At 36.5% G+C, this 20,307-nt stretch overlaps 1 protein-coding gene across 9 annotated transcripts; it reads left to right on the top strand.

Moving 5' to 3' along the window:
• Positions 1-7,221: 7,221 nt before the first annotated feature.
• On the top strand, positions 7,222-19,788 carry tp53 (tumor protein p53). Of its 9 annotated transcripts, none has more exons than XM_073860487.1 (11): positions 7,222-7,373; positions 8,078-8,194; positions 8,476-8,527; positions 8,620-8,796; positions 14,056-14,239; positions 14,371-14,483; positions 14,598-14,707; positions 14,799-14,939; positions 15,596-15,689; positions 15,827-15,930; positions 18,846-19,788. In XM_073860487.1, exons 2-11 carry the CDS (start codon positions 8,139-8,141, stop codon positions 18,940-18,942), a joined length of 1,128 nt encoding a protein of 375 aa, XP_073716588.1. In that variant the 5' UTR covers positions 7,222-7,373; positions 8,078-8,138; the 3' UTR covers positions 18,943-19,788. The 9 variants fall into 9 exon arrangements, with proteins under 9 accessions (XP_073716588.1, XP_073716591.1, XP_073716587.1 ...); XM_073860490.1 differs by having other exon boundaries at positions 7,226-7,382; positions 8,623-8,796; XM_073860486.1 differs by having other exon boundaries at positions 7,226-7,382.
• The last annotated feature ends 519 nt before the right edge of the window (positions 19,789-20,307 follow it).

The following is a 20,307-nucleotide window of genomic DNA, read 5'->3' as shown; positions in this document are numbered from 1 at the left end:
TAAATCTGCAATAATGAAAAATGGGACACCTTATGGTCTTGTAGATTTAACGGATATGAGCACCTGGTGTAAGTCCACGAAACCGTAAGTCTGCATTAAGTGCGGCATTTGGGACGCACACTTATTGACTTGAATTTACCTCATCTGCATGTTTGGGGGGAAATTCGTGCAAGTGCGTAATCAGGAAAAGTGTGAATCAGTGCATGTTGACCAAAATGGGGTGCCCATGAGCACCCTTATAAACCTGCAATGATGAAAAATGGGACACCTTATGGTCTTGTAGATTTAACGGATACGAGCACCTTTCGTAAGTCCACTAAACCGCAAGTCCACATAAAGTGCGCCAATGGGACGCACCCTTATTGACTTGAATTTACCTCATCTGCATGTTTTGTGGGAAATTCGCGCAAGTGCGGAATCAGAAAAAGTGTTTCTCAATGGTGCATGTCGAGCAAAATGGGGTGCCCATGAGCAGCCTTTTAAATCTAATAAAATTATGAAAAATGGGACACCTTATGGTCTTGTAGATTTAATGGATGTGAGCACCTTGCGTAAGTCCACGAAACCTCAAGTCCACATAAAGTGCGCCATTTGGGACACACCCTTATTGACTTGAATTTACCTCATCTGCATGTTTTGGGGGAAATTCGCGCAAGTGCAGAATCAAGAAAAGTGTGAATCAATGGTTCATTTCAAGCAAAATGGGGTGCCCATGAGCACCCTTTTAAATCTAATAAAATGATGAAAAATGGGAAACCTTATGGTCTTGTAGATTTAACGGATACGAGCACCTTTCGTAAGTCCACTAAACCGCAAGTCCGCATAAAGTGCGCCATTTGGGACGCACCCTTATTGACTTGAATTGACCTCATCTGCATGTTTTAAGGGGGAAATTTGCGCAAGTTCGGAATCAGGAAAAGTGTGAATCAATGTTGCATGTCGAGCAAAATGGGGTGCCCATAAGCACACTTTTAAATCTGCAATAATGAAAAATGTGACACCTTATGGTCTTGTAGATTTAACGGATAGGAGCACCTGGCGTAAGTCCACGAAACCGCAGTTCCGCATAAAGTGCGCCATTTGGGACGCACCGTTATTGTCTTGAATTTCCCTCATCTGCTTGTTTTGGAGGAAATTCGCACAAATGTGGAATCAGGAAAAGTGTGAATCAATGGTGCATGTCGACCAAAATGGTGTGCCCATGAGGTCTAACTTAAAAATATAAATAAATGAGCTGGAGGATACTGGATGATGCAATAGGTCACTAAAGACCAGAGGTATGCATTTAAAGGAATAGTTTAGCCAAAAATTTAAATTACCCCATGATTTACTTACCTTCAAGCCATTCTCGATGTATAAGATTATATTTTTTCAGACGAACGCAATTGGAGTTATATCAGAAAATGTCCTGGCTGCTACAAGCTTTGTAATTGTAATAAATGGTGCTTCTGATTTGAAGTCCCAAAAAATCAATTAATCCTTCACAAATGTAATCCAAGTGGGCTAATAAGCAATTAATGCGAATTTTGTAAAATTAATGTTGTTTTATCGTATATATCCCAGATCTTTAGTGACCCTATACACTTTTTTTTTTTTTACTAAAAAATGTATTACTGGCTGACAAGTTTGCACAAGTTAGAATAAGAAAATGCAGCATCATGAGAACAGTATTGTTAAGGTATGAGATACCCCGGCAAGCTTAACTTTGGGGAAGTACCTTGGAAAAATTGTGGTTAACCATCAATGTCCTCTGAATACTTTATAAAAGCAGCCAAAGCCTAACAGGAAGTTGTGAAAGACGTTGTATGAGATTGAGTGCGTCCGTATCACTCCTTATTTTCTGTATTGCACTTGAAGTGTTTGCTAAGAGGCGTCTGACACTTTTTATGGTTTTAGTTGAAAGAAAGCATTGAGATACAATATGTTTATAAATGTATTTATTTTCTTAAATTGACAATCATTTCTTTGAAACATTACACATACATTTCAAATTTTGCTCTTAAGGTATACAAATTCAAAATGCACCAGTACGTGTAAAAGAAAAGGGCGGGAAGTAGAGGGGTGTGTGCGCATGTGCACACATGTGTATGTGTGTATGTGTGTGTGTGTTAAGACAGAGAATACAAATTTAGATGTTGATTCACCTCCGGTCCTCCCACTTACTGTTGGCTTCAGCTGTTTGTCTTCTCAAACCACTCTTTATTTCAAACCGTCAAATCTAGAGCATATTGAGAATGAAAATGGTCTTTAAGTGACTCATGCTGACGATAACAGATACCTTGCTTCTTAAAAAAAAGCTGCAAGAAACATTACGCTCCACTTCCTCAGTTTGTGAATAACAATGATTCCTTTGGTCAGTGACTTATGTCCTAAATACCAATAAGCTCACATCTGTACAGTAATCTTATTATGTAACCTTCAACTGACATCGACTATAAAGTCATGTTTCCTTTTAATCTGCGATAAAACCAAACCTCAGAGCTACGTCGATGAGCTACAGCTCAAAGTGAAACTGTGTAGCGCCTCTTCAGCTGTTTTAGAAGGCTTTGAGTAAAAGACAGTTGGTTGTCAGATCACTTGGTGTGTTTTGTTTGTTCTGCGTGTGCTTAATGTAGTGTGTGTACAGTGTGATGCGAGGTCAGTTATCCAAATTAGGACAGTGACGTGAGAGGTGACATGTGACTAAAACAGGCGGGAAGATTTCGAAGAGATCATCGAAGAAGAAGAGATACAAAATCTGAAGTCTAAATACAAGTTGCCAGTAGTAATCAGGGACACTGCTGTTCATCATCATCATTTCAAAAGAGAATTAAAAGGGGAATTTATCAGACATTGAAATGGCTGGAAGGTTTTGTATGCAGGCCAGCAGAGCGGAAGTGACAATGCAGTTTGTGCCGGTATGAGAGAGAGAGAAGGGAGGGAGAGAACTAGCCTCTTATGACTCATGAAGATAATTCGGCAACAGAAAAACAAGAAAACTTCATTTGTCGACGACAAAACAAAGAATTCTTGATATATTAGGTATGATTGTACTTTTTTAATTTGAAATGAGATGTCAAAATGAAAGTACAGTTCTGGCAGCCAATGAATGGGTTTGACTCTTAGGCTCTTGGCAGGAAAGTACCGCATCCCTGGGTACCGATGGTTTGTTTGTTTTTTTGTTATGTTCTTTACCCAAATTTTATCCTCCTATAAATCAGGTAAGCGACAGTATTGGCGTGCGTGTCTTTACATTTGACTTAATTTCTTATTTTAAGAGTATTTAAAGGCTAGTGGTGGATTAAAAGTTGTATAAATTTATCTTATAGTTACTAAATATATTCCAGGATATTCTAGGATGTATGCGGTCCATCCATATATTTAATAAGGCGTACGAAATCTATTGGTCGTCCCTTGGCCCCCCTTTAATGACGTTTTTGCTTCTTATTTGAAGTTCACAGCATATATTCATGTAGCCGCCTTTTCTGTCTCAAACTGATCAATTTTAACAATATTTGCGCACCGTTATTTGACGGCTAACTTACGAAATGGAACCTGCGTATCCTTCGACTTCATATTCAGGATTGGATACGTTTATTCCAAGTTATGGGACCGAAGCTCCAAACTTTGACAGCAGGTGGGTGAAAAGGTAGTTGACCTGTATAAGTTATACATAAATGTGCTTGTATATCACCAAAAAAGAGTATGATATTTTTAACGACGACATTTCGTTAAGCAATTTCGAAATGTAGTCTTGTTTTTATATTGTGTTCTTGTGCAGAGGTGCCTTGCAGCTAAATGCTAAGTGGCATGTGCTTGATAGATAGGAACTGTGATGAGACACGAGCAACACAGAGTTGAATCTCAGTACTTTTTCGAAAATATTAGGATTTTAAGTAATTATGTAAATCGGAAGGTTATAAATTTGTGATTATAAATGCATTATGGATCATTTGTGTTGTCCAGGGATGTCTTAGATTAGAGTCAGCCATTTTAAGAATATGCTGAAAATATGCAGATTTTCTTCCCTTTTTATTTCTTTTGATTTTCATATATTATGAGATTGAATATTTTCCTTTATATTTTAAAGTCATACTAGTACCAGTGTTAAACTTTACACTAGTAAGTCACTAGTAAGAAGATTAATAAGGAAACACTAAGATGGCATCAAGTGTATTCTTTTTTTTTAATTATACAAAAAACAATACATTGCGTTTAATGAGTGTAAAGTTGAACAAATACAATGTATTACAATAAATACAGTCAAGCTAGATTCATTTTTTTCTAAATATACTGCAAACAGACATACGAAGTTCATGTTATTAATTACAAAGATATCCTGCAAATATTATCACACGAAAAAGTACAAAAAAGTATGTTATAGTTTTTGTACTACATATTTCTGAGTGTATTTTATCTTTAAAACCGTGTTAGAAGATTAACAAAAGCCCAAAAGCTTAATGTAATGATCCACATAAAAGAGTTTATTTGCTGATTTTCATTTTAAAGTACTTTATTATGCATTCCTAAACAAAATAAAGTAAATATGATGTGAATTTTGCATTATTCTCACATTTTTGTTTTAACTAAAAGACATTAAATCTACCGAGACATTAAAATGTTGATAGATAGAAACTGTGATGAGACACGAGCAAACACAGAGTTGAATCTCAGTACTTTTTCGAAAATATTAGGATTTTAAGTAATTATGTAAATCGGCATGTTTTAAATTTGTGATTATAAATGCATTATGGATCATTTGTGTTGTCCAGGGATGTCTTAGATTAGAGTCAGCCATTTTAAGAATATGCTGAAGATATGCATATTTTCTTCCCTTTTTATTTCTTTTGATTTTCATATATTATGGAATCGAATATTTTCCTTTATATTTTAAAGTCATACTAGTACCAGTGTTAAACTTTACACTAGTAAGTCACTTGCAAGCAAAAATTACACTGAGAAGATTAATAAGGAAACACTAAGATGGCATCAAGTGTATTCTTTTTTTAAATTATACAAAAAAACAATACATTGCGTTTAATGAGTGTAAAGTTGAACAAATACAATGTATTACAATAAATACAGTCAAGCTAGATTCATTTTTTTCTAAATATACTGCAAACAGACATACAAAGTTCATGTTATTAATTACAAAGATATCCTGCAAATATTATCACACGAAAAAGTACAAAAAAAGTATGTTATAGTTTTTGTACTACATATTTATTAATTAAATTCTATTTTATCTTTAAAACCGTGTTAGGAGATTAACAAAAGCCCAAAAGCTTAATGTAATGATACACATTACAGAGTTTATTTGCTGATTTTCATTTTAAAGTACTTTAATATGCATTCCTAAACAAAATAAAGTAAATATGATGTGAATTTTGCATTATTCTCACATTTTTGTTTTAACAAAAAGACATTAAATCTTTCGAGACATTAAAATCGAGTGCTTTCTATTTAGCTGTTCTAGATTATTCTCTCTCACACATACACACCTATAAGATTTCCTTTCTCTCTTACTTGAAGCAGCATCTGCAGAAAAAAATGTGCTATCTTATGTTTATTTGTTGATAACATCTAGCAATTTTACATTTTTTGGACAAAACAAATCACAGCACACAAACACATGTAAACCTATTGTGATGATGCTGCGGTGAAAAATATAAAGGCAAATTACTCATAATATTTAATCAATGAATTAATCATAATTTGTTAATCAAGTTTTATTAATTTCTTTATACTGTGCACATGTTACACATGTATTATGTTAAGTCGACTGTCTAATTTTTCTTTAAAAAAATATATATATTTAACTTTTCACTACCACACAAATATTTATAACTAATTCAGAACATAACATTCATTTTATACCACAGGGCTGTGTTAAATGCACTACTTTGGTTTAGAAATCTTACACAGGTGTTGATTATTTTTCTGTAAAACACACACCTAACCTGTCAAATGTCTTCAAAATAACCCCCAGAGCAATGTTGGTGCTAACCATGTTATAAGCGAGATAATTGACTCCGGTTCATTAAATTATTGATATAAAATAATTGTTGTGCCACATTACCACCTTGGGTGTGCATTATTTTCGAATAATGCCAGGTCTTCGTCAATTATTTCTTACATGACTAACCTCAGAGATATAATACTTTTTTTTTTTACTATAAATGATAACTTGACTAGATTCCTGTGATAAATTACATTTCCATTTGCATTGTCTTTTTCATTTTCAGATCAAACCAGTCTTATGTGAAAATTTTAATAAAAAATATAAAATAAGTCCAACCTACCTTTTCTGATGGTTCCATTCCTGCTGTGTATTATATGGACAGAAAAACCATGTTAATCAAATAAAAATATTTTTATTTTCATTGTCTCTTGTTCTTCGCAGTGCTTTACTCACAGCTTGTATGTGTACAAAAATGGCCTCAGTGCTCTATTTCCTTTGAAGTGCAATATTTGCACATGCTTGTGTTCTGTCCTCATAACTATGTGTAAAACAATGAAAACATCTATATAACCCGAGTGTAAAAATATGTTCATACACCATCTCATATTTGCTGAAATGTAACTCCCATGTCATAACACCATTTTCACTCTGAGTGATGTTTCAGACATGAATGGTCTCGTTTTCCATTAAGTTACTGATGTGGGGACTAACTGACTGGTCAGAAGTTTCACATATGGTTTTATAACTCATCATGGGTAACAATCACAACAATTCAAAGGCTGTGATGAAGAATTTACATTTGGTGTGATGAAGAAATTACATTTTAGGCTTCATTTTGTAACATTTATGCATCTTAATAAAAAAATGTGCGCGTGGCCTAACGTTATTCCCCTATCTGATATATTGCCGTTTAATATCAATCGATCTCCCTTCTTCTTCTTCTTCTTCACCACATTACGAGTCTTTATTTTCTTACAAGAAATTAATATATTTCTTTTACGAAATATAATCCACATAAATGAGTTTAAGTAAAAACATATTTTACGCACACCGAGCGTGTTTTCTGTTGCAAGATGCAACGGAAAGAAATAGACACTTCAAAACGACTTCCTGATCCGATTCCGCATATTTAAATCATATTCGGTATTTGTTTATATACCCGTCAAAGTGAATAATAAAATAAAAGAAAAAATATAATGTGTATAATAATCATTAATTATGTTTTTAGCAATTTCTTACATTTTATTCTTTTACGCTGTCCGTCATGTGACGCTGACGTAGACAGGCTCCTCCTGTAGGGAAATCCCCTCAAACGCGTGGCCTTTGCTTTTGGGTTTAACAGGAAATTAACTTTTCTGTTTTGTTGTTTTGGTCGGTGTGTGGGGAAAATAATCAGCGAGAGTCGCACTGGAATATCAAGACAAGCAGTAAGGTAGAGGAGGTCAGAATTGTTTTACCATATGGTAAAAGAAAGACGTTTAGCAATTGAATTGTAATATATGTTAAATGCCGAAAATCTTGTTTGTTTCGGAGCGGTACGGTTATCGTGTATTAAAGTTTGTATTTGAAGCACAATAGTATAATATGCTTGCAAAGTCGGTAAATTAATACTAGTATTTAACGGGCTAATGCTGTCAGTACAGAAAACGGGTGTAAAACAATTTCTTTTCACCCTAATTTTAAGCGTAAAACTGATGAATTAAATGTACGACCTGATCAGTAAACGTTACTGGAACGTCAGTGATTAGCACAGTGCAGGTTAGCTAGCTAGCTGTGGGAAAATTCATTCAGTATTTATATTTGAGCACGTTCTCGTATGTTTTAGACAACGAGGTCAAAACGTTTAACTTTTTGGTTGTCTGAACGCAAATTGGTTTGTATGATTAACTTAGCTTGTGAAGTAAATTAGCTAGCTAGCGCTTAGCTAAGCGGTAAATTCGCGAGTTTAATTACACGAATTTGACAATAATTCGTACATTCCCTTAATATTCTTCGCTATTAAAAGTGGTTAAGTTATTTAGAAATTTATTTCACATAATTAATCGCGCGGCTACGTCAGTTGCCTACAAATTGCTAACGTTATCTAAACTAAGGTGTTTATCGTAATACCGTATTATCTTTCACCCCTTTATTTAGCTGACTGAAGTTTTGTTTCTTGTCTGTAATCGTGCGAACCTGAAACAGAACAAGAAAGACCATGGCGGAAAATACAGATAGCCAAGAATTTGCTGCGCTCTGGAGCCAGAACCTCATGTAAGTTTGCATTCACCTGTCCAGGACGATTATCACTTATCTTTTGTCCTGCAGTGTCCTCGGTCTTATGTGAATGCAGGAAGATTTCTGTCAGGTCGTTGTCATTTTACACCCTGTGGGAATGGGTTTTTAACTGATACTGGTCATGTATGCATTTATCTGTATTTGTTTGGTCGAGACACATCCATTGAATTACCATTGCACACCAAAGCTTGTGATCAAAGTACATTGTGTTTAAGGTTCAAATGCTTTCTTTTCTTTTTCTTCTTAATTTGTTTCAGGTCAGAGGCTATTGAAACACCAGGTGTCGGCTTCTGGGAACCCTACGATGAGGTATTGTTTCAGTGTTTTGCATGTACATATATACTCTATGCATTTAAGAATAAAATGCTTATTTATCACTTTATGTCTTATGTTTTTGTAAGCAGTACCTTCCGAGCTCATTCGACCAAAATATTTTTGATAACGTGCCGACCGAACAGCCTCAGCCATCCACCTCCCCGCCAACATCCTCTGTCCCGGTATCCACCGACTATCCTGGAGAACATGGCTTCAAGCTGGAATTCCCACAATCAGGCACTGCCAAATCTGTAACCTGCACAGTGAGTAAAAAAATGGCATGCCATCTCAAATACTCTTGCATACAGTGCTGTTTTATATATATTTTTAAAAATCATAGCGTTTGATCACTCTTGTATACCACACATTACATCACACATTCTTACATTAAGCCATGTGCACACTGTTCAATATTAAATATTTATGGAGCTTAAATGCAAAGCCCCTAAACACCACCTAAGTCAAAGAAGAGATGATGATATTAACTGAATGCTTTTATTATGTATGTATTATACGTGCATCAAGTACTATTGCTTAAAATCTGCTTAATCCCAGCCTCTGGTTGGTTAAATGTATGTATGCACGTATATGTATATTTGAGAGAAAGAGAAAGATAGAGAAAGTGAGAGAGATAAAGTTGCCATAATGTGGTCATTATTGGTGTACCTGAGGTACTGTAGAGACTCCTTCTAGTGAGCGCCGAATCGTAATGTTGCCAGGATACCACGAGACTTCATTCATTCTTCACCTCTTCCTCTCCTGAATAATACTTCTGACATCCCATCATTTGTGTGTTTGCAATCCAGTTCAAGATAACTGTTGTAGTCATTCAGTTTGTCGATTTAACTATTAGAGCCGGCAAATATGAAATCAAATTTACCAGTTTCGTAAAACATCAACCGAAGACATGAATGGGCATGTTCTTGCACAACGCGCTAAAAAGTTTTCCGGCAGCGACGAGGTTAAAAAAGTGCCGCCCCGCCGCCACCCACCCCCCTCTGATATCTTTATCTTCTTTCTCCTGTTGCGCTTTTTGTTTTAGAACTTTTAAATCCTTTTCTGGAAATATTTACTTAATACGCTAGAAAACAGATTTAAACATTAGTTACAAGGAGTAAACAGAATATGTTTGGAGAGGTTATGAGGTAATTTTTGTGATTTTTATGAATGTAGTTTAACATGCTTATTCACTATTCTGTCTGTGATATATCTGGAAAGAGGTGTCTCTCTAACCTTGCAACCTTTGTTCATCGTCAAATAAGCTTTTGTTACGTAATAATGAGTCATATAACTTGCTGTTCAAGTTTGTAAGTTATGTTTAGCATATATAACATCTCTGAGTTTGATATATTTAGGGCAGCTATTAATAAATTGGAGTGCAATGCAGGAATGTCCTCCTAATTAATTTTCAGTGTTTTCTCTTTGTGCCTTCATTTGTTTAATCTGAAAAGCAAGATTTTTATATTTTTGTATTATCAAGGCAGTATTTGTACAGTGTGAACATGTCTGAACTTGTCCTCCTAGAGATGTGGGGGGAGGGAGTGTCTGGTTGTACCAAACCACAGACTCCAGTCAAGACACAAGACTTTTGGCATCCTAAAATTTTCATTTTAACCATTGGAGGGAGAAGTGGGACATGAAAGGCACGACTGGAGTTTAAGAACAGATAGGTTTGGTTTAGAGTGGGATAGGTGAAAGATAGTCAACTTATGCGTTTCAGATCCTGTGAGGAACTACAGGACAGGATATGACCCAGAGGGTAAGAAGGAAATAACAATTTAAAAACTACAAAATAATCTGAAAATAAATTGATTCAATTTCATAACACAAAATTTAGTTGTATTTTTGTTGGCTTCTCAGTTGTGTGGTGAATTGTGTGGATGTTTGCTAACCTCTATTTTTTACCTATCTATTTTCTTTATTTTGCATGATTTTTTATTCCTGTAGTTTTTTAAATATGGATGTACAAAAATTAATGTCTCCATGTCAAGTTATTGACAAGAAAATCTGCTTTTTGTACATCTGTATTGTGTGTTATTCCAGAAAAATATCTATAGTCTCTGGAAACTAAAATATAAAGTTTATTGCCAAAGTCGGTAAATTTATCACATATTTGTAAGTAGTGCTTATAAAGGGGACGAATCAATGTAGTGACTCCATTACAGAAACTCTTAGCATGTTGTCAGCATTGTTAAAGGGGTCGTGCCAGTTTCTTTTTATTATGTTGTTTGTTTTTCTGAGGTGTACTTATAATATTACCTAAGTTTTTGCCGAAAAACTTACACTTTTAAGTAATTATGACCTTTTTTCACCCTGTATTTCATCCTCTGATTAAAACTGTTTTTTGCGTTTACCCTTTAAGAGCTTTCGGCTTGGCTCGGTGTCCTGCCCACTTCTATGATTGACAGCCTGCGTGCTGTTATTACTGTGAAGTTTTACTACAAACGCAGTCTTATTAAGTTCACAGCTAGTGTGTACAACCACCACATTGTTTTTAGTCTTTTAAAGGAGACGTATCATGTAAATCTGGCTTTTTCCATGTTTAAATGCTATAATTGGGTCCCCAGTGCTTCTATCAACCTAGAAAATGTGCACAAGAACAACCCAGTAACTCGGCAAACCATTCTCTGCAAGCATGTGAAAAAGTAGGTAATTGAAATTTGGCTCCCCATGTGATGTCAGAAGGGGATCATCTTATAATAATTCCGCTCCTTAAAGGTGCAGTGTGTAAATTTTAGCAGCATCTAGTGGTGAGGTTGCGAATTGTAACCAACGGCTCAGTCCACTGCTCATCCCTCACTTGTGTAACGCATAGAGAAGCTATGGTAGCCGCCAGAGTCAACTTAGTTAAAAAAGTTTGGCTTCTGTATAAACATGGTGGCACAAAATGGCGACTTCCACGTAATGGGACCCTCGGTGTATGTAGATAAAAATGTCTCATTCTAAGGTAATAAAAACATAACGGTTCATTAATAAAAGGTCTTTATACACCAATGATAATATAGTTTTGTATATTATTTTGCATTTCTGTCAAGAGATCCTTCTAAAAATTACAAACTGCACATTTAATCGGCACTATCCAACCACGGCACTGCCATTTAGTGCAGAAATCAGCTCATTTCCATTTAAAAGGACACGTTTTTGTTCACGTCTACAAAGTGGCAATGTTATAATTAGGGATGTCAATTTATGCAATTGTCCATATTCGATGATCGTTTAAATTAATCAATCAATCAGTCAAGTAATCGTTAACAGTAATAGTACAATAAGCCTTTACTGCAGTGGCATATAGCCAATGCCATATAAGTGTTCTTAAAAACGACAGCTTTCTCACACGAATTAAAATATTTTATTTTGTCTAAATAACATGCTAGTGGGATTGTAAAATGAGTCAATTTAGTTGGTGTTTTGGTAAAATCATCAATTTAAACTTATCTCATAATGAAATATTATGACTAATAGACACAATGTATTACTCCGCCTCACGTGGGCACTCTGCAACAGTCACATGAAAGTCCATGTGTCCATAACAAAATAAAAGTTTCATTATCATCAATTGTAATATTTTTAGTTGTTCACCTCGCTTTCCGAGTCATTGATACACAGTTTGTTGTAATTATATCCAAGAAGCACACGAAGGGCACTTTTACCATTGTCACATCAGCTTAGACCTGCGGCGTACTTTCAGCAAAGATGCTTATATTATGGAGGTATTATGGAGACAACCTTTCATTAGAAAACACGCAACAGTCAGCTTGGCTAGTGTGCAGCACCTCAGCCAGTCAATAATGACAAGTGATATATGTTGCGGGCATTCAGAGAGTTAACAGTTAGTTACTTGACAGAATTTAAGATTACATTTTTAATCTGGTCATTAAAACAGGACTTTTGGCCTTCTTCCCTGTGTTTAGCAGCGTTGCTATGCTAATCTTGCAGGCTTCCCTGAAGAGGGTCTTTGCTTTCAGTATCCTACGCGTATTTGCATTTTCTGTATTGGACCCTCTCAGATCAACTCAGGATGTAATTTAATTGCTTTGGCAGCCAGCCTCATCCGCATGACGTTAAAAAGCCCAGGTGTGTGTGTGGCATCGAGCGTCGTTGTGATCATGGCTAGTTTAACTTCTGTGCCGCGCGCTCACTTCATTTTTTTCTCCGGCTGTATGTGTTTTGCGCAGGTGCTGCACACACATGCATGATCTTGCATATTCAACAATTGTTACGTTTTATCGATTTAATTCTTATCGACAATTAATCGAAGATCGATTAATTGTTAACATCCCTAGTTATAATAAATTATCTATATGGAATTTTAAGCTAAAACTTCACATACACACTCTGGGGACACCAAAGATTTATTTTACATCTTAAAAGTCTTGTGAAATGTCCCCTTTAAACAGAGATTTGCACCCTAAATAATGCACTTATTGGCAGCAACTATGAACACAGATTATCAAGATCTCTCAAATCCAGCTTGCGCGATGTAATTCAGAACTCAAGGAAAAATGGGTCATTATCGGTGGCAATATAGTATTTAAATGTAATGCGTTACTTGCAGTTTGCTGGAATTTTGTTTAGTTCAAAACGGTAGTAGGCACATAATTGAGCGCTGATATGACATCCATTTCTCTCTGATGTCGGGATCCTTCAGAAGCCTTGCAAAGATGCTTGTTTTCCGCAGACAGCAACAGCACAATATCCGTTTGGCATCGCAATCTTACTGTTGTTACAATCTTGTCATGAGTGTAAACAACTACTCCTTCAGATCCCTTTGACTGGCTGCCCTGCCTGAAGTTCAGTCACTGAACGCCAGTGGGCGGAGCCAACGATAGGATGATGTGCTGTGTCTTTCTCTGGGGAGGCTGCAGACAGGTCATATGAAAATTAAATTAATATATCTATATGTACGTCACTGATCCAGCCATTTTTTTATCCGTGCTTTTTTCTGGAGAGTGATTACATAAATGCTTGTAGGATGTATTAATGATACCAAGACCTATATGTCAATAGATCAGGGCAAAATTGATTCCTAGTGTCATGAGTACTTTAAACCCTTTATGTAAATATTTGTTAATTTATTAAATTCATATTTTTATAAAGACCACAGTTAAATTATTTAGGTAAATAAGTTGCCCTTACTTAGGGGTGCCCAAATGGCTGTTGAATGTGCGCAGCATGTATCGCTGTAAAGTTTTATATAGAAACCCAAACCATGTCCATACCACAGATGGCCACACCGTTTACAACAGTAAGCTTCTTCTCCTGCTTGGGGTTCATTTGTGGGCCATTATGATCTTTGTGTTTCTCTGTGGTCAGTCTTGCATGCATTGTCTCGTTCCATTTTATGTGAAGTAATGCTATCTGAGTTAGTCAGGTTTAACTTTTATTTTGTTGCTATATATTTTCATGTTGCCTAACAATAACCTTACTAAATGACTACGTTGTACATCCTGTCCCTTGAACCTATCTCTTGAATTTAAATTTTTTTCCTTAATTTTATTCTTCCTCTGTTTGTCTGATTGCAGTACTCCTCAGACCTAAATAAGCTCTTTTGTCAACTGGCGAAGACGTGTCCCGTTAGGATGGTGGTGAACACTGCTCCTCCCCATGGCTCACTGCTCAGAGCCACAGCCATATATAAGAAGTCCGAACATGTGGCTGAGGTGGTCCGTCGGTGCCCACACCACGAGAGGACCAATGACACTGATGGTATGAACAGACACAACATACTCTTAAACTATTGTATAAACTGTACAGAAAATACTGGAAAATATCTTTCAACTGTCTCATTCCTGTTGTAAAGCAAAGAGTTTAATAGGTATGTTTAACTCTTTGCTCAGGACTCGCTCCCCAAGGTCACCTAATACGAGTGGAGGGAAACGTGCAGGCTTTTTACAAGGAAGACGACGTCACGTCGAGACACAGTGTGATGGTGCCATATGAATCTCCACAGGTCGGTCTCAATCTTTGGAGCTCTTATAACATTTAGATTGTTTGTTTAAAAAGCAAAATGCATAGACAAAAATGTGAAGAGTCGAAGAGATCGTAATGGTAATTTTTTTCGCAGGTGGGCGCAGAGTATACCACAGTACTGTACAATTTCATGTGCAATAGTAGCTGCATGGGTGGCATGAACCGCCGGCCCATTCTCACCATCATCACTTTGGAGACCCCTGAGTAAGTAGTGCATGTTTGGGTTTTCTGTTTGTATTTGGTTTCCTGTTTAGATGACAGGGAACATCAAATCTGCTTTTTGTTTAAATCGTAGCGGACAGTTGCTGGGCCGTCGGTCTTTCGAGGTACGTGTGTGTGCGTGTCCAGGCAGGGACAGAAAAACAGAAGAAAGCAACTTGAGAAAAGAGCAGGAACCCAAACCCTCGGATAAGACCCCATCGACCACCAAACGCAGTAAGTATATGCTTGCGTGCGGTTGTTTTTGGAGATAGATTCACGTCTGACTTAAAGGGACACTCCACTTTTTTGACTAGGAGCTGTACTCTCATTCTGGCACAATAATCAAGTACTTTGCTGTCGTATCATGGCTGCGGCAGGCGCAATGATGTTTCACAGCGCCTGAAAGTAGTCCCCTTAGTGACTTTTAATAGCAGGGGACTATTTTCGGGCACTGTGTACTATCATTGCGCCTCCTGCAGCCATGTTATGGCAGCAAAGTCCTTGATTATTACGCCGGAATGAAAGTATAGTTCCTAGCCATATCTGCCTAGAAAATCACAACTTTTAATTTTCCGTCCGTCTTAGTACACAATATTACTACAGAACAGGAAAAATATCGAAACTCTTTGGTTATTTTTGAGCGTGATGCTAATGGTCTAATCAGATTCAATGGATTAAGCTAAGCTATGCTAAAAGTTGTACCGCCAGACATGGAGATCAGCTGAATGGATTCCAAAATCGTAAAAATCAAAAGTTTAACTGTATGGGAGCTGGAGATTAGCATAAAATTAGCAATTAAGTGGAGTGTCGCTTTAAAGGCTATGGGTTTTATCTGGTGTGCATGTCTTAAGAGAACTCTACATTAATGCCTGTCCTCTTAAACATATGCAGCATTAAGGAAACAACCTCATCAATTCCTCGAGCCGAGGGAAGCAAGAAGGCTAAACTGAATAACAGCAGTGATGAAGAGATTTATACTCTCCAGGTGATTTCTTGCATGTACAAACACACAAAACAGTGGTGGTAAATGGGAATAAATCAAATACTGAGAAAGTGTTAATTTGTCAATGCAACTTTTCACCATGTGTTAGCATGACTCTACTGTTCTCTGTCTTCATGCAGGTACGGGGTAAAGAAAGGTATGAAATGCTGAAAAAAATAAATGACGGTTTGGAACTGAGTGACATGGTGCCCCCATCGGACATTGACAAGTACCGGCAAAAATTGTGAGTTTCGTCCTATAACCACAGCTTACACAAAACTTTTCAGTTTCAGCTCTCATCAATTGTGATCTAGTCTGTTAAATCCCAGCTAAAGTCATATTTTAGTAATTTACTGTTGTCTGTAACATCATTTTACATAATGTAAATAATATTCTGCGAAAAATAACCTTGAAATATTTAATATTGACTAAGGCCATGTCAAAGATTGAGATCAGTGATTTAAATCAAAGTTTGATGCTTCAAATCTCATACTTAATGAAACTTTAGGCTGGATTTTACAGACAGAAAAACGTGATTATGTGATCGCATGTTTTAACGCATAATCAGCCAAAGTCTGCATAATTATGCGGGGGCCACATTTTTTCAAATATGCATAAATTGCAGATTTCCGTGTGCAAAATATGCGGGGCTTGCATGATTTTATAATCTCCGCTATTTTTTAGCAAAAATCACATACATCTTAGCAGAAAGTTGAAAAATGTTGCATTTACTTCACACAAGCACAGTGTAAGGGGAACAAATATGGCCCCAACCATCCGTTTGGCCCAACGACGGAATCCAAACGCTGGCGAAGAGTTAAAACGCGTTCGGTCTTTTCCGGCGCTTATTAAGACAAATTAACGTTACGCAACTTTACACCTGACTCCAAAGATATAAAATGTATTGTTATATGAATCAAATTGGTATAAATATAGAATTTTGATAAACATTTGATCATTCTATTTATGTTAACATTGAACTCATTCATTTCGATTACCAATATCATATCAGCCCACATCGGCCGTTGTGCGGGTTCTGAAACATAAACTTAACCACACCAGAGGTCCTGACTTATATAGCCCACGTATATTAATCACAAATATACCCAACTTAGTTAGGGTTAAATAGTTAAACTTAACCGCACCAGAGGTCCTGACTTATATAGTCCTCGAATAATCATTACAATTACCCACAACTTAGTTAGGGTTAAATAATTAGTCTATCCGTGTAACCAGAGGAAATGGTTGAAGCAACTGCCCCATGCTGGCGTGCCCTTAATTATCATTAGAAAATATTATGCAACCCAGCCAACTATATTCAACTTAATACAGAACTCAAGACTATAATTATAGTAGAGATACTGATCAGAGGTCCTGACTTATCATCTGATAGTCCACATATAGTAAAGTAATGGCTGAACCTCTAGTTCATCGGTATAGACAATTAGCATGAATTTACACCCCGGTTATAGATTTATGGTGACAAAGGATATCGTTATACTGATTGTAATTTAGAAGAGTCAATGATACAGAGCAAATTAGAATGAATGCAAATGTAACAATTTATTAACCAGGTAGGTAGCACATAATTCAGAAGCCAATTTACATTCCAATTCAAATACGAAACAAATGAAAAACCATTGCATACCTGGTAAGAAGATGAAGATCTGGTTACAGATTCCTCAAAATTTAATAAAAAGAAACATGATGCTGTATCAAAGATACAGCATCATGGGGGTGTATTTCTAGATATTGAAAGTCCCGCCTAAATCTTCTACACATCTCCTTAAATAACCAGAGAACAAAGCATATAGGAATTTGGTACTGATTGGTTGTTGTAAAACTAAGGGCTGTCCTTAATTTGTATACAGTGGGTGATTGGCTTAGGCTTAGAATGGGAGTTGTCTATCAACATTGAATGAATTTTCACATATACTTTAACATTGAATTCTGTTGTTATATGAGTGAGACCATTGTAACCACTTGCAATGAGACATTTAAATAGAAAAGAGCTACCCTTGATTGTCAAACATCACATCTCCATACAAATGGTAAATCCGCAGACAGATAGATACTCTTGATTGTCAAACACCACATCTCCATACAAATGGTAGATGAGAGAATAAGAATACAAATGTATGACACCCTAAAGGTGTGTCTTGAAACCCAAATGTGTCGGAAATCCACTGTGAATCGTAGAGAGTTGCTTTCCTGGGCACTCACTTTCCCCCCCATGCAGTGTCCTTTGGGGAGGTGCTATATTTATTCAGGAAATTATCTTACAACAGCCATGTCCCCTGTTGCCGTGGGAACGTTATGAAGTGACGTGATTATGCGACATGAACATCATTGAAAAGCTGCGAACAGTTTTTGCAAGTTACCACAATTTCATTGCATAAAATTGCATAAACATCCAGCATATTCCCACATTTTTTAAGATCAAAGATTTTTGCCCGCAACAATCACAAAAAAGCTTTTTCTGGAAGGACTGACAATGTATAGGAGTGGGAAAGATTGTGTTTTTAATTTCAACACTAAGGGGAAGTGTACATCAAGGTGTATGGCAGGAATGTGTTTTAAATTGTTTCCAATGGAAGCGGCATGCTTTTCAAAAATGGCAGCAACTGGCAGGTTTGTCCGTGCTGAGCACCAGTGCTCTGCAGTTTTTCCACGCCCAGTGCTGAGTGCCCAGAGTTGAAAAATCTTCACCTTTGGGTGCTTGTCAAGGTCACTTTTCACTTAGCCGTCTAATCATGTAGAGAAGGAGCAGAACAAATACCACAACAACCATAAACCGGCGCATCGTACAACATCGCTTAGCTGAAAAACCGCCGGACAGTTGGCATGTGCCAAATGTTTTTAGCCCTGCATTTAAACCCTTTGGCCAAAAAGTAAAAGCGGCTACAGCCTAAACCAGAGGTGGGCATTCCTGGTCCTGGAGGGCCACTGTCCTGCAAAGTTTAGCTCCAACCATAATCAAACACAGCTGAAAAATCTAATCAAAGGCTGCAGGATAACTTGGAAATGACTTCCAGATGTGTAAACTTTGCAGGACAGTGGCCCTCCAGGACCAGGAATGCCAACCCGTGCTTTAAACAGTGATATTAATCAGAATCTTAATCAAAATTTTAAACAATTCACTATTCTTCAATTTTCTAGGCTGTCCAAGAACAAAAAGGAGAAGGATTGCCAACCTCCTGAACCCAAACGTGGGAAAAAACTACTGGTGAAGGACGAGAAGAGTGACTCGGATTGAGATGGAGGGATGTGGAGCGAGAGAATTTAGCTTTTTTTCCACTGGCTTTCTTTCCCTTTGTTTGGATGCTTCAGGAGTTTATGCCCTGTATTGTAGTTGACTTCATCGGACCTTTCTACATGTCATGGATCATCTTGTTTGTTTCACTGGGATGGTTAAGCCAGAAAAGCAGTCTAAGAATGAGGTTATGGACAGCTGGGTGCTGTCTGTGTGTGATGATGTTGTCTGTATTCTCATTCAGCTTGATGGGATTTTGCTTGTTGTTGGTCAGTGCAGGTCACTTACCTCCCAAAACATAAAATTTATGGTCTACGTTAAAGGGGTATCATGTAGCTAGGTTCAAATGTGATGGCCATTTTGTACCAATGAATTCTAATTTTTTGTATCTTGTTTTTTGTATCCTGTTTTTTTTATAAAGAAAAAAGTGTTTGTTAGATGAAATTAGCAAAACTATAAAAAATTTCAGTTTGGAAAATAAATGTGGAAACGTAATTTTTGGATTTATTCCATACAGAATGGGTTAAGTGCTGGTTAACAGTAATTACTGTATTCCATATTTTAAGTTCATATTCATTGCAATTGTATAAATGACATCACTTGAATTCTAGTTGGAATTATGAAGGGTCGTTTTATGCTAATGTTTTCATCTTCCCATTTTAAAACGTTATTGCAGACTTTTGCATTGTTTTTGAATATGACATGTAGATAAACCGGCCGATCAGTTTTGCTATATTCGCTGTTGTTGTATAGGTGGTTATTGGTTGGATGCCTCAGTATGAGTGAATTGTTATACTCAGGGCATGATCTAGTCCCTCCTGATAATCTTGATAAAACAACTGTACTGTACTGATCTTGCTAAATATTTTGTTCTTTCTATGATGTTTTTTGCATTTCTGCTTTACTACTGTATTGTATACACATAGTTTATACATATACCCATGCATTTATTCATCTAGCTGTAATAGGTGGTGTTTTGTAAGAAAAAATCTTTTAATACACATTTTTTGAAAAAAAAAAGAAACATTTAATGTGTCGTCGTTGATTTATTTTGGCTGTTAAAAGTAACAAGAAACAAATATCATATAGCATAATTACATAAGGCAATCACTCACTGTATCTTATATGGTTGTGTATCTAAATCTCTTGAGAGAATGCACAAAGAGGTTCAATTTTTGATTCTCAGCTTTGGTTTGGGGAACTATGTGCACATTTATTGTTTTCCTTTCTTAACAATTCAAATGATCAACTCAATGGATCCATAAACAAAACTGGGTACCCCATATAAGAAAAAAATATACAGTACTGTGCAAAAGTCTTAGGCTACCACCGCCTGACTTTAAAAGTTTTGATCTCCACCCATATTTA

Source organism: Misgurnus anguillicaudatus, chromosome 22 (assembly GCF_027580225.2).
Source record: "Misgurnus anguillicaudatus chromosome 22, ASM2758022v2, whole genome shotgun sequence".
Classification (NCBI taxonomy): Eukaryota; Metazoa; Chordata; class Actinopteri; order Cypriniformes; family Cobitidae; genus Misgurnus; species Misgurnus anguillicaudatus.
Note: the sequence above shows the minus strand (reverse complement) of the source record. Positions and strands in the feature narration are given on the sequence as shown.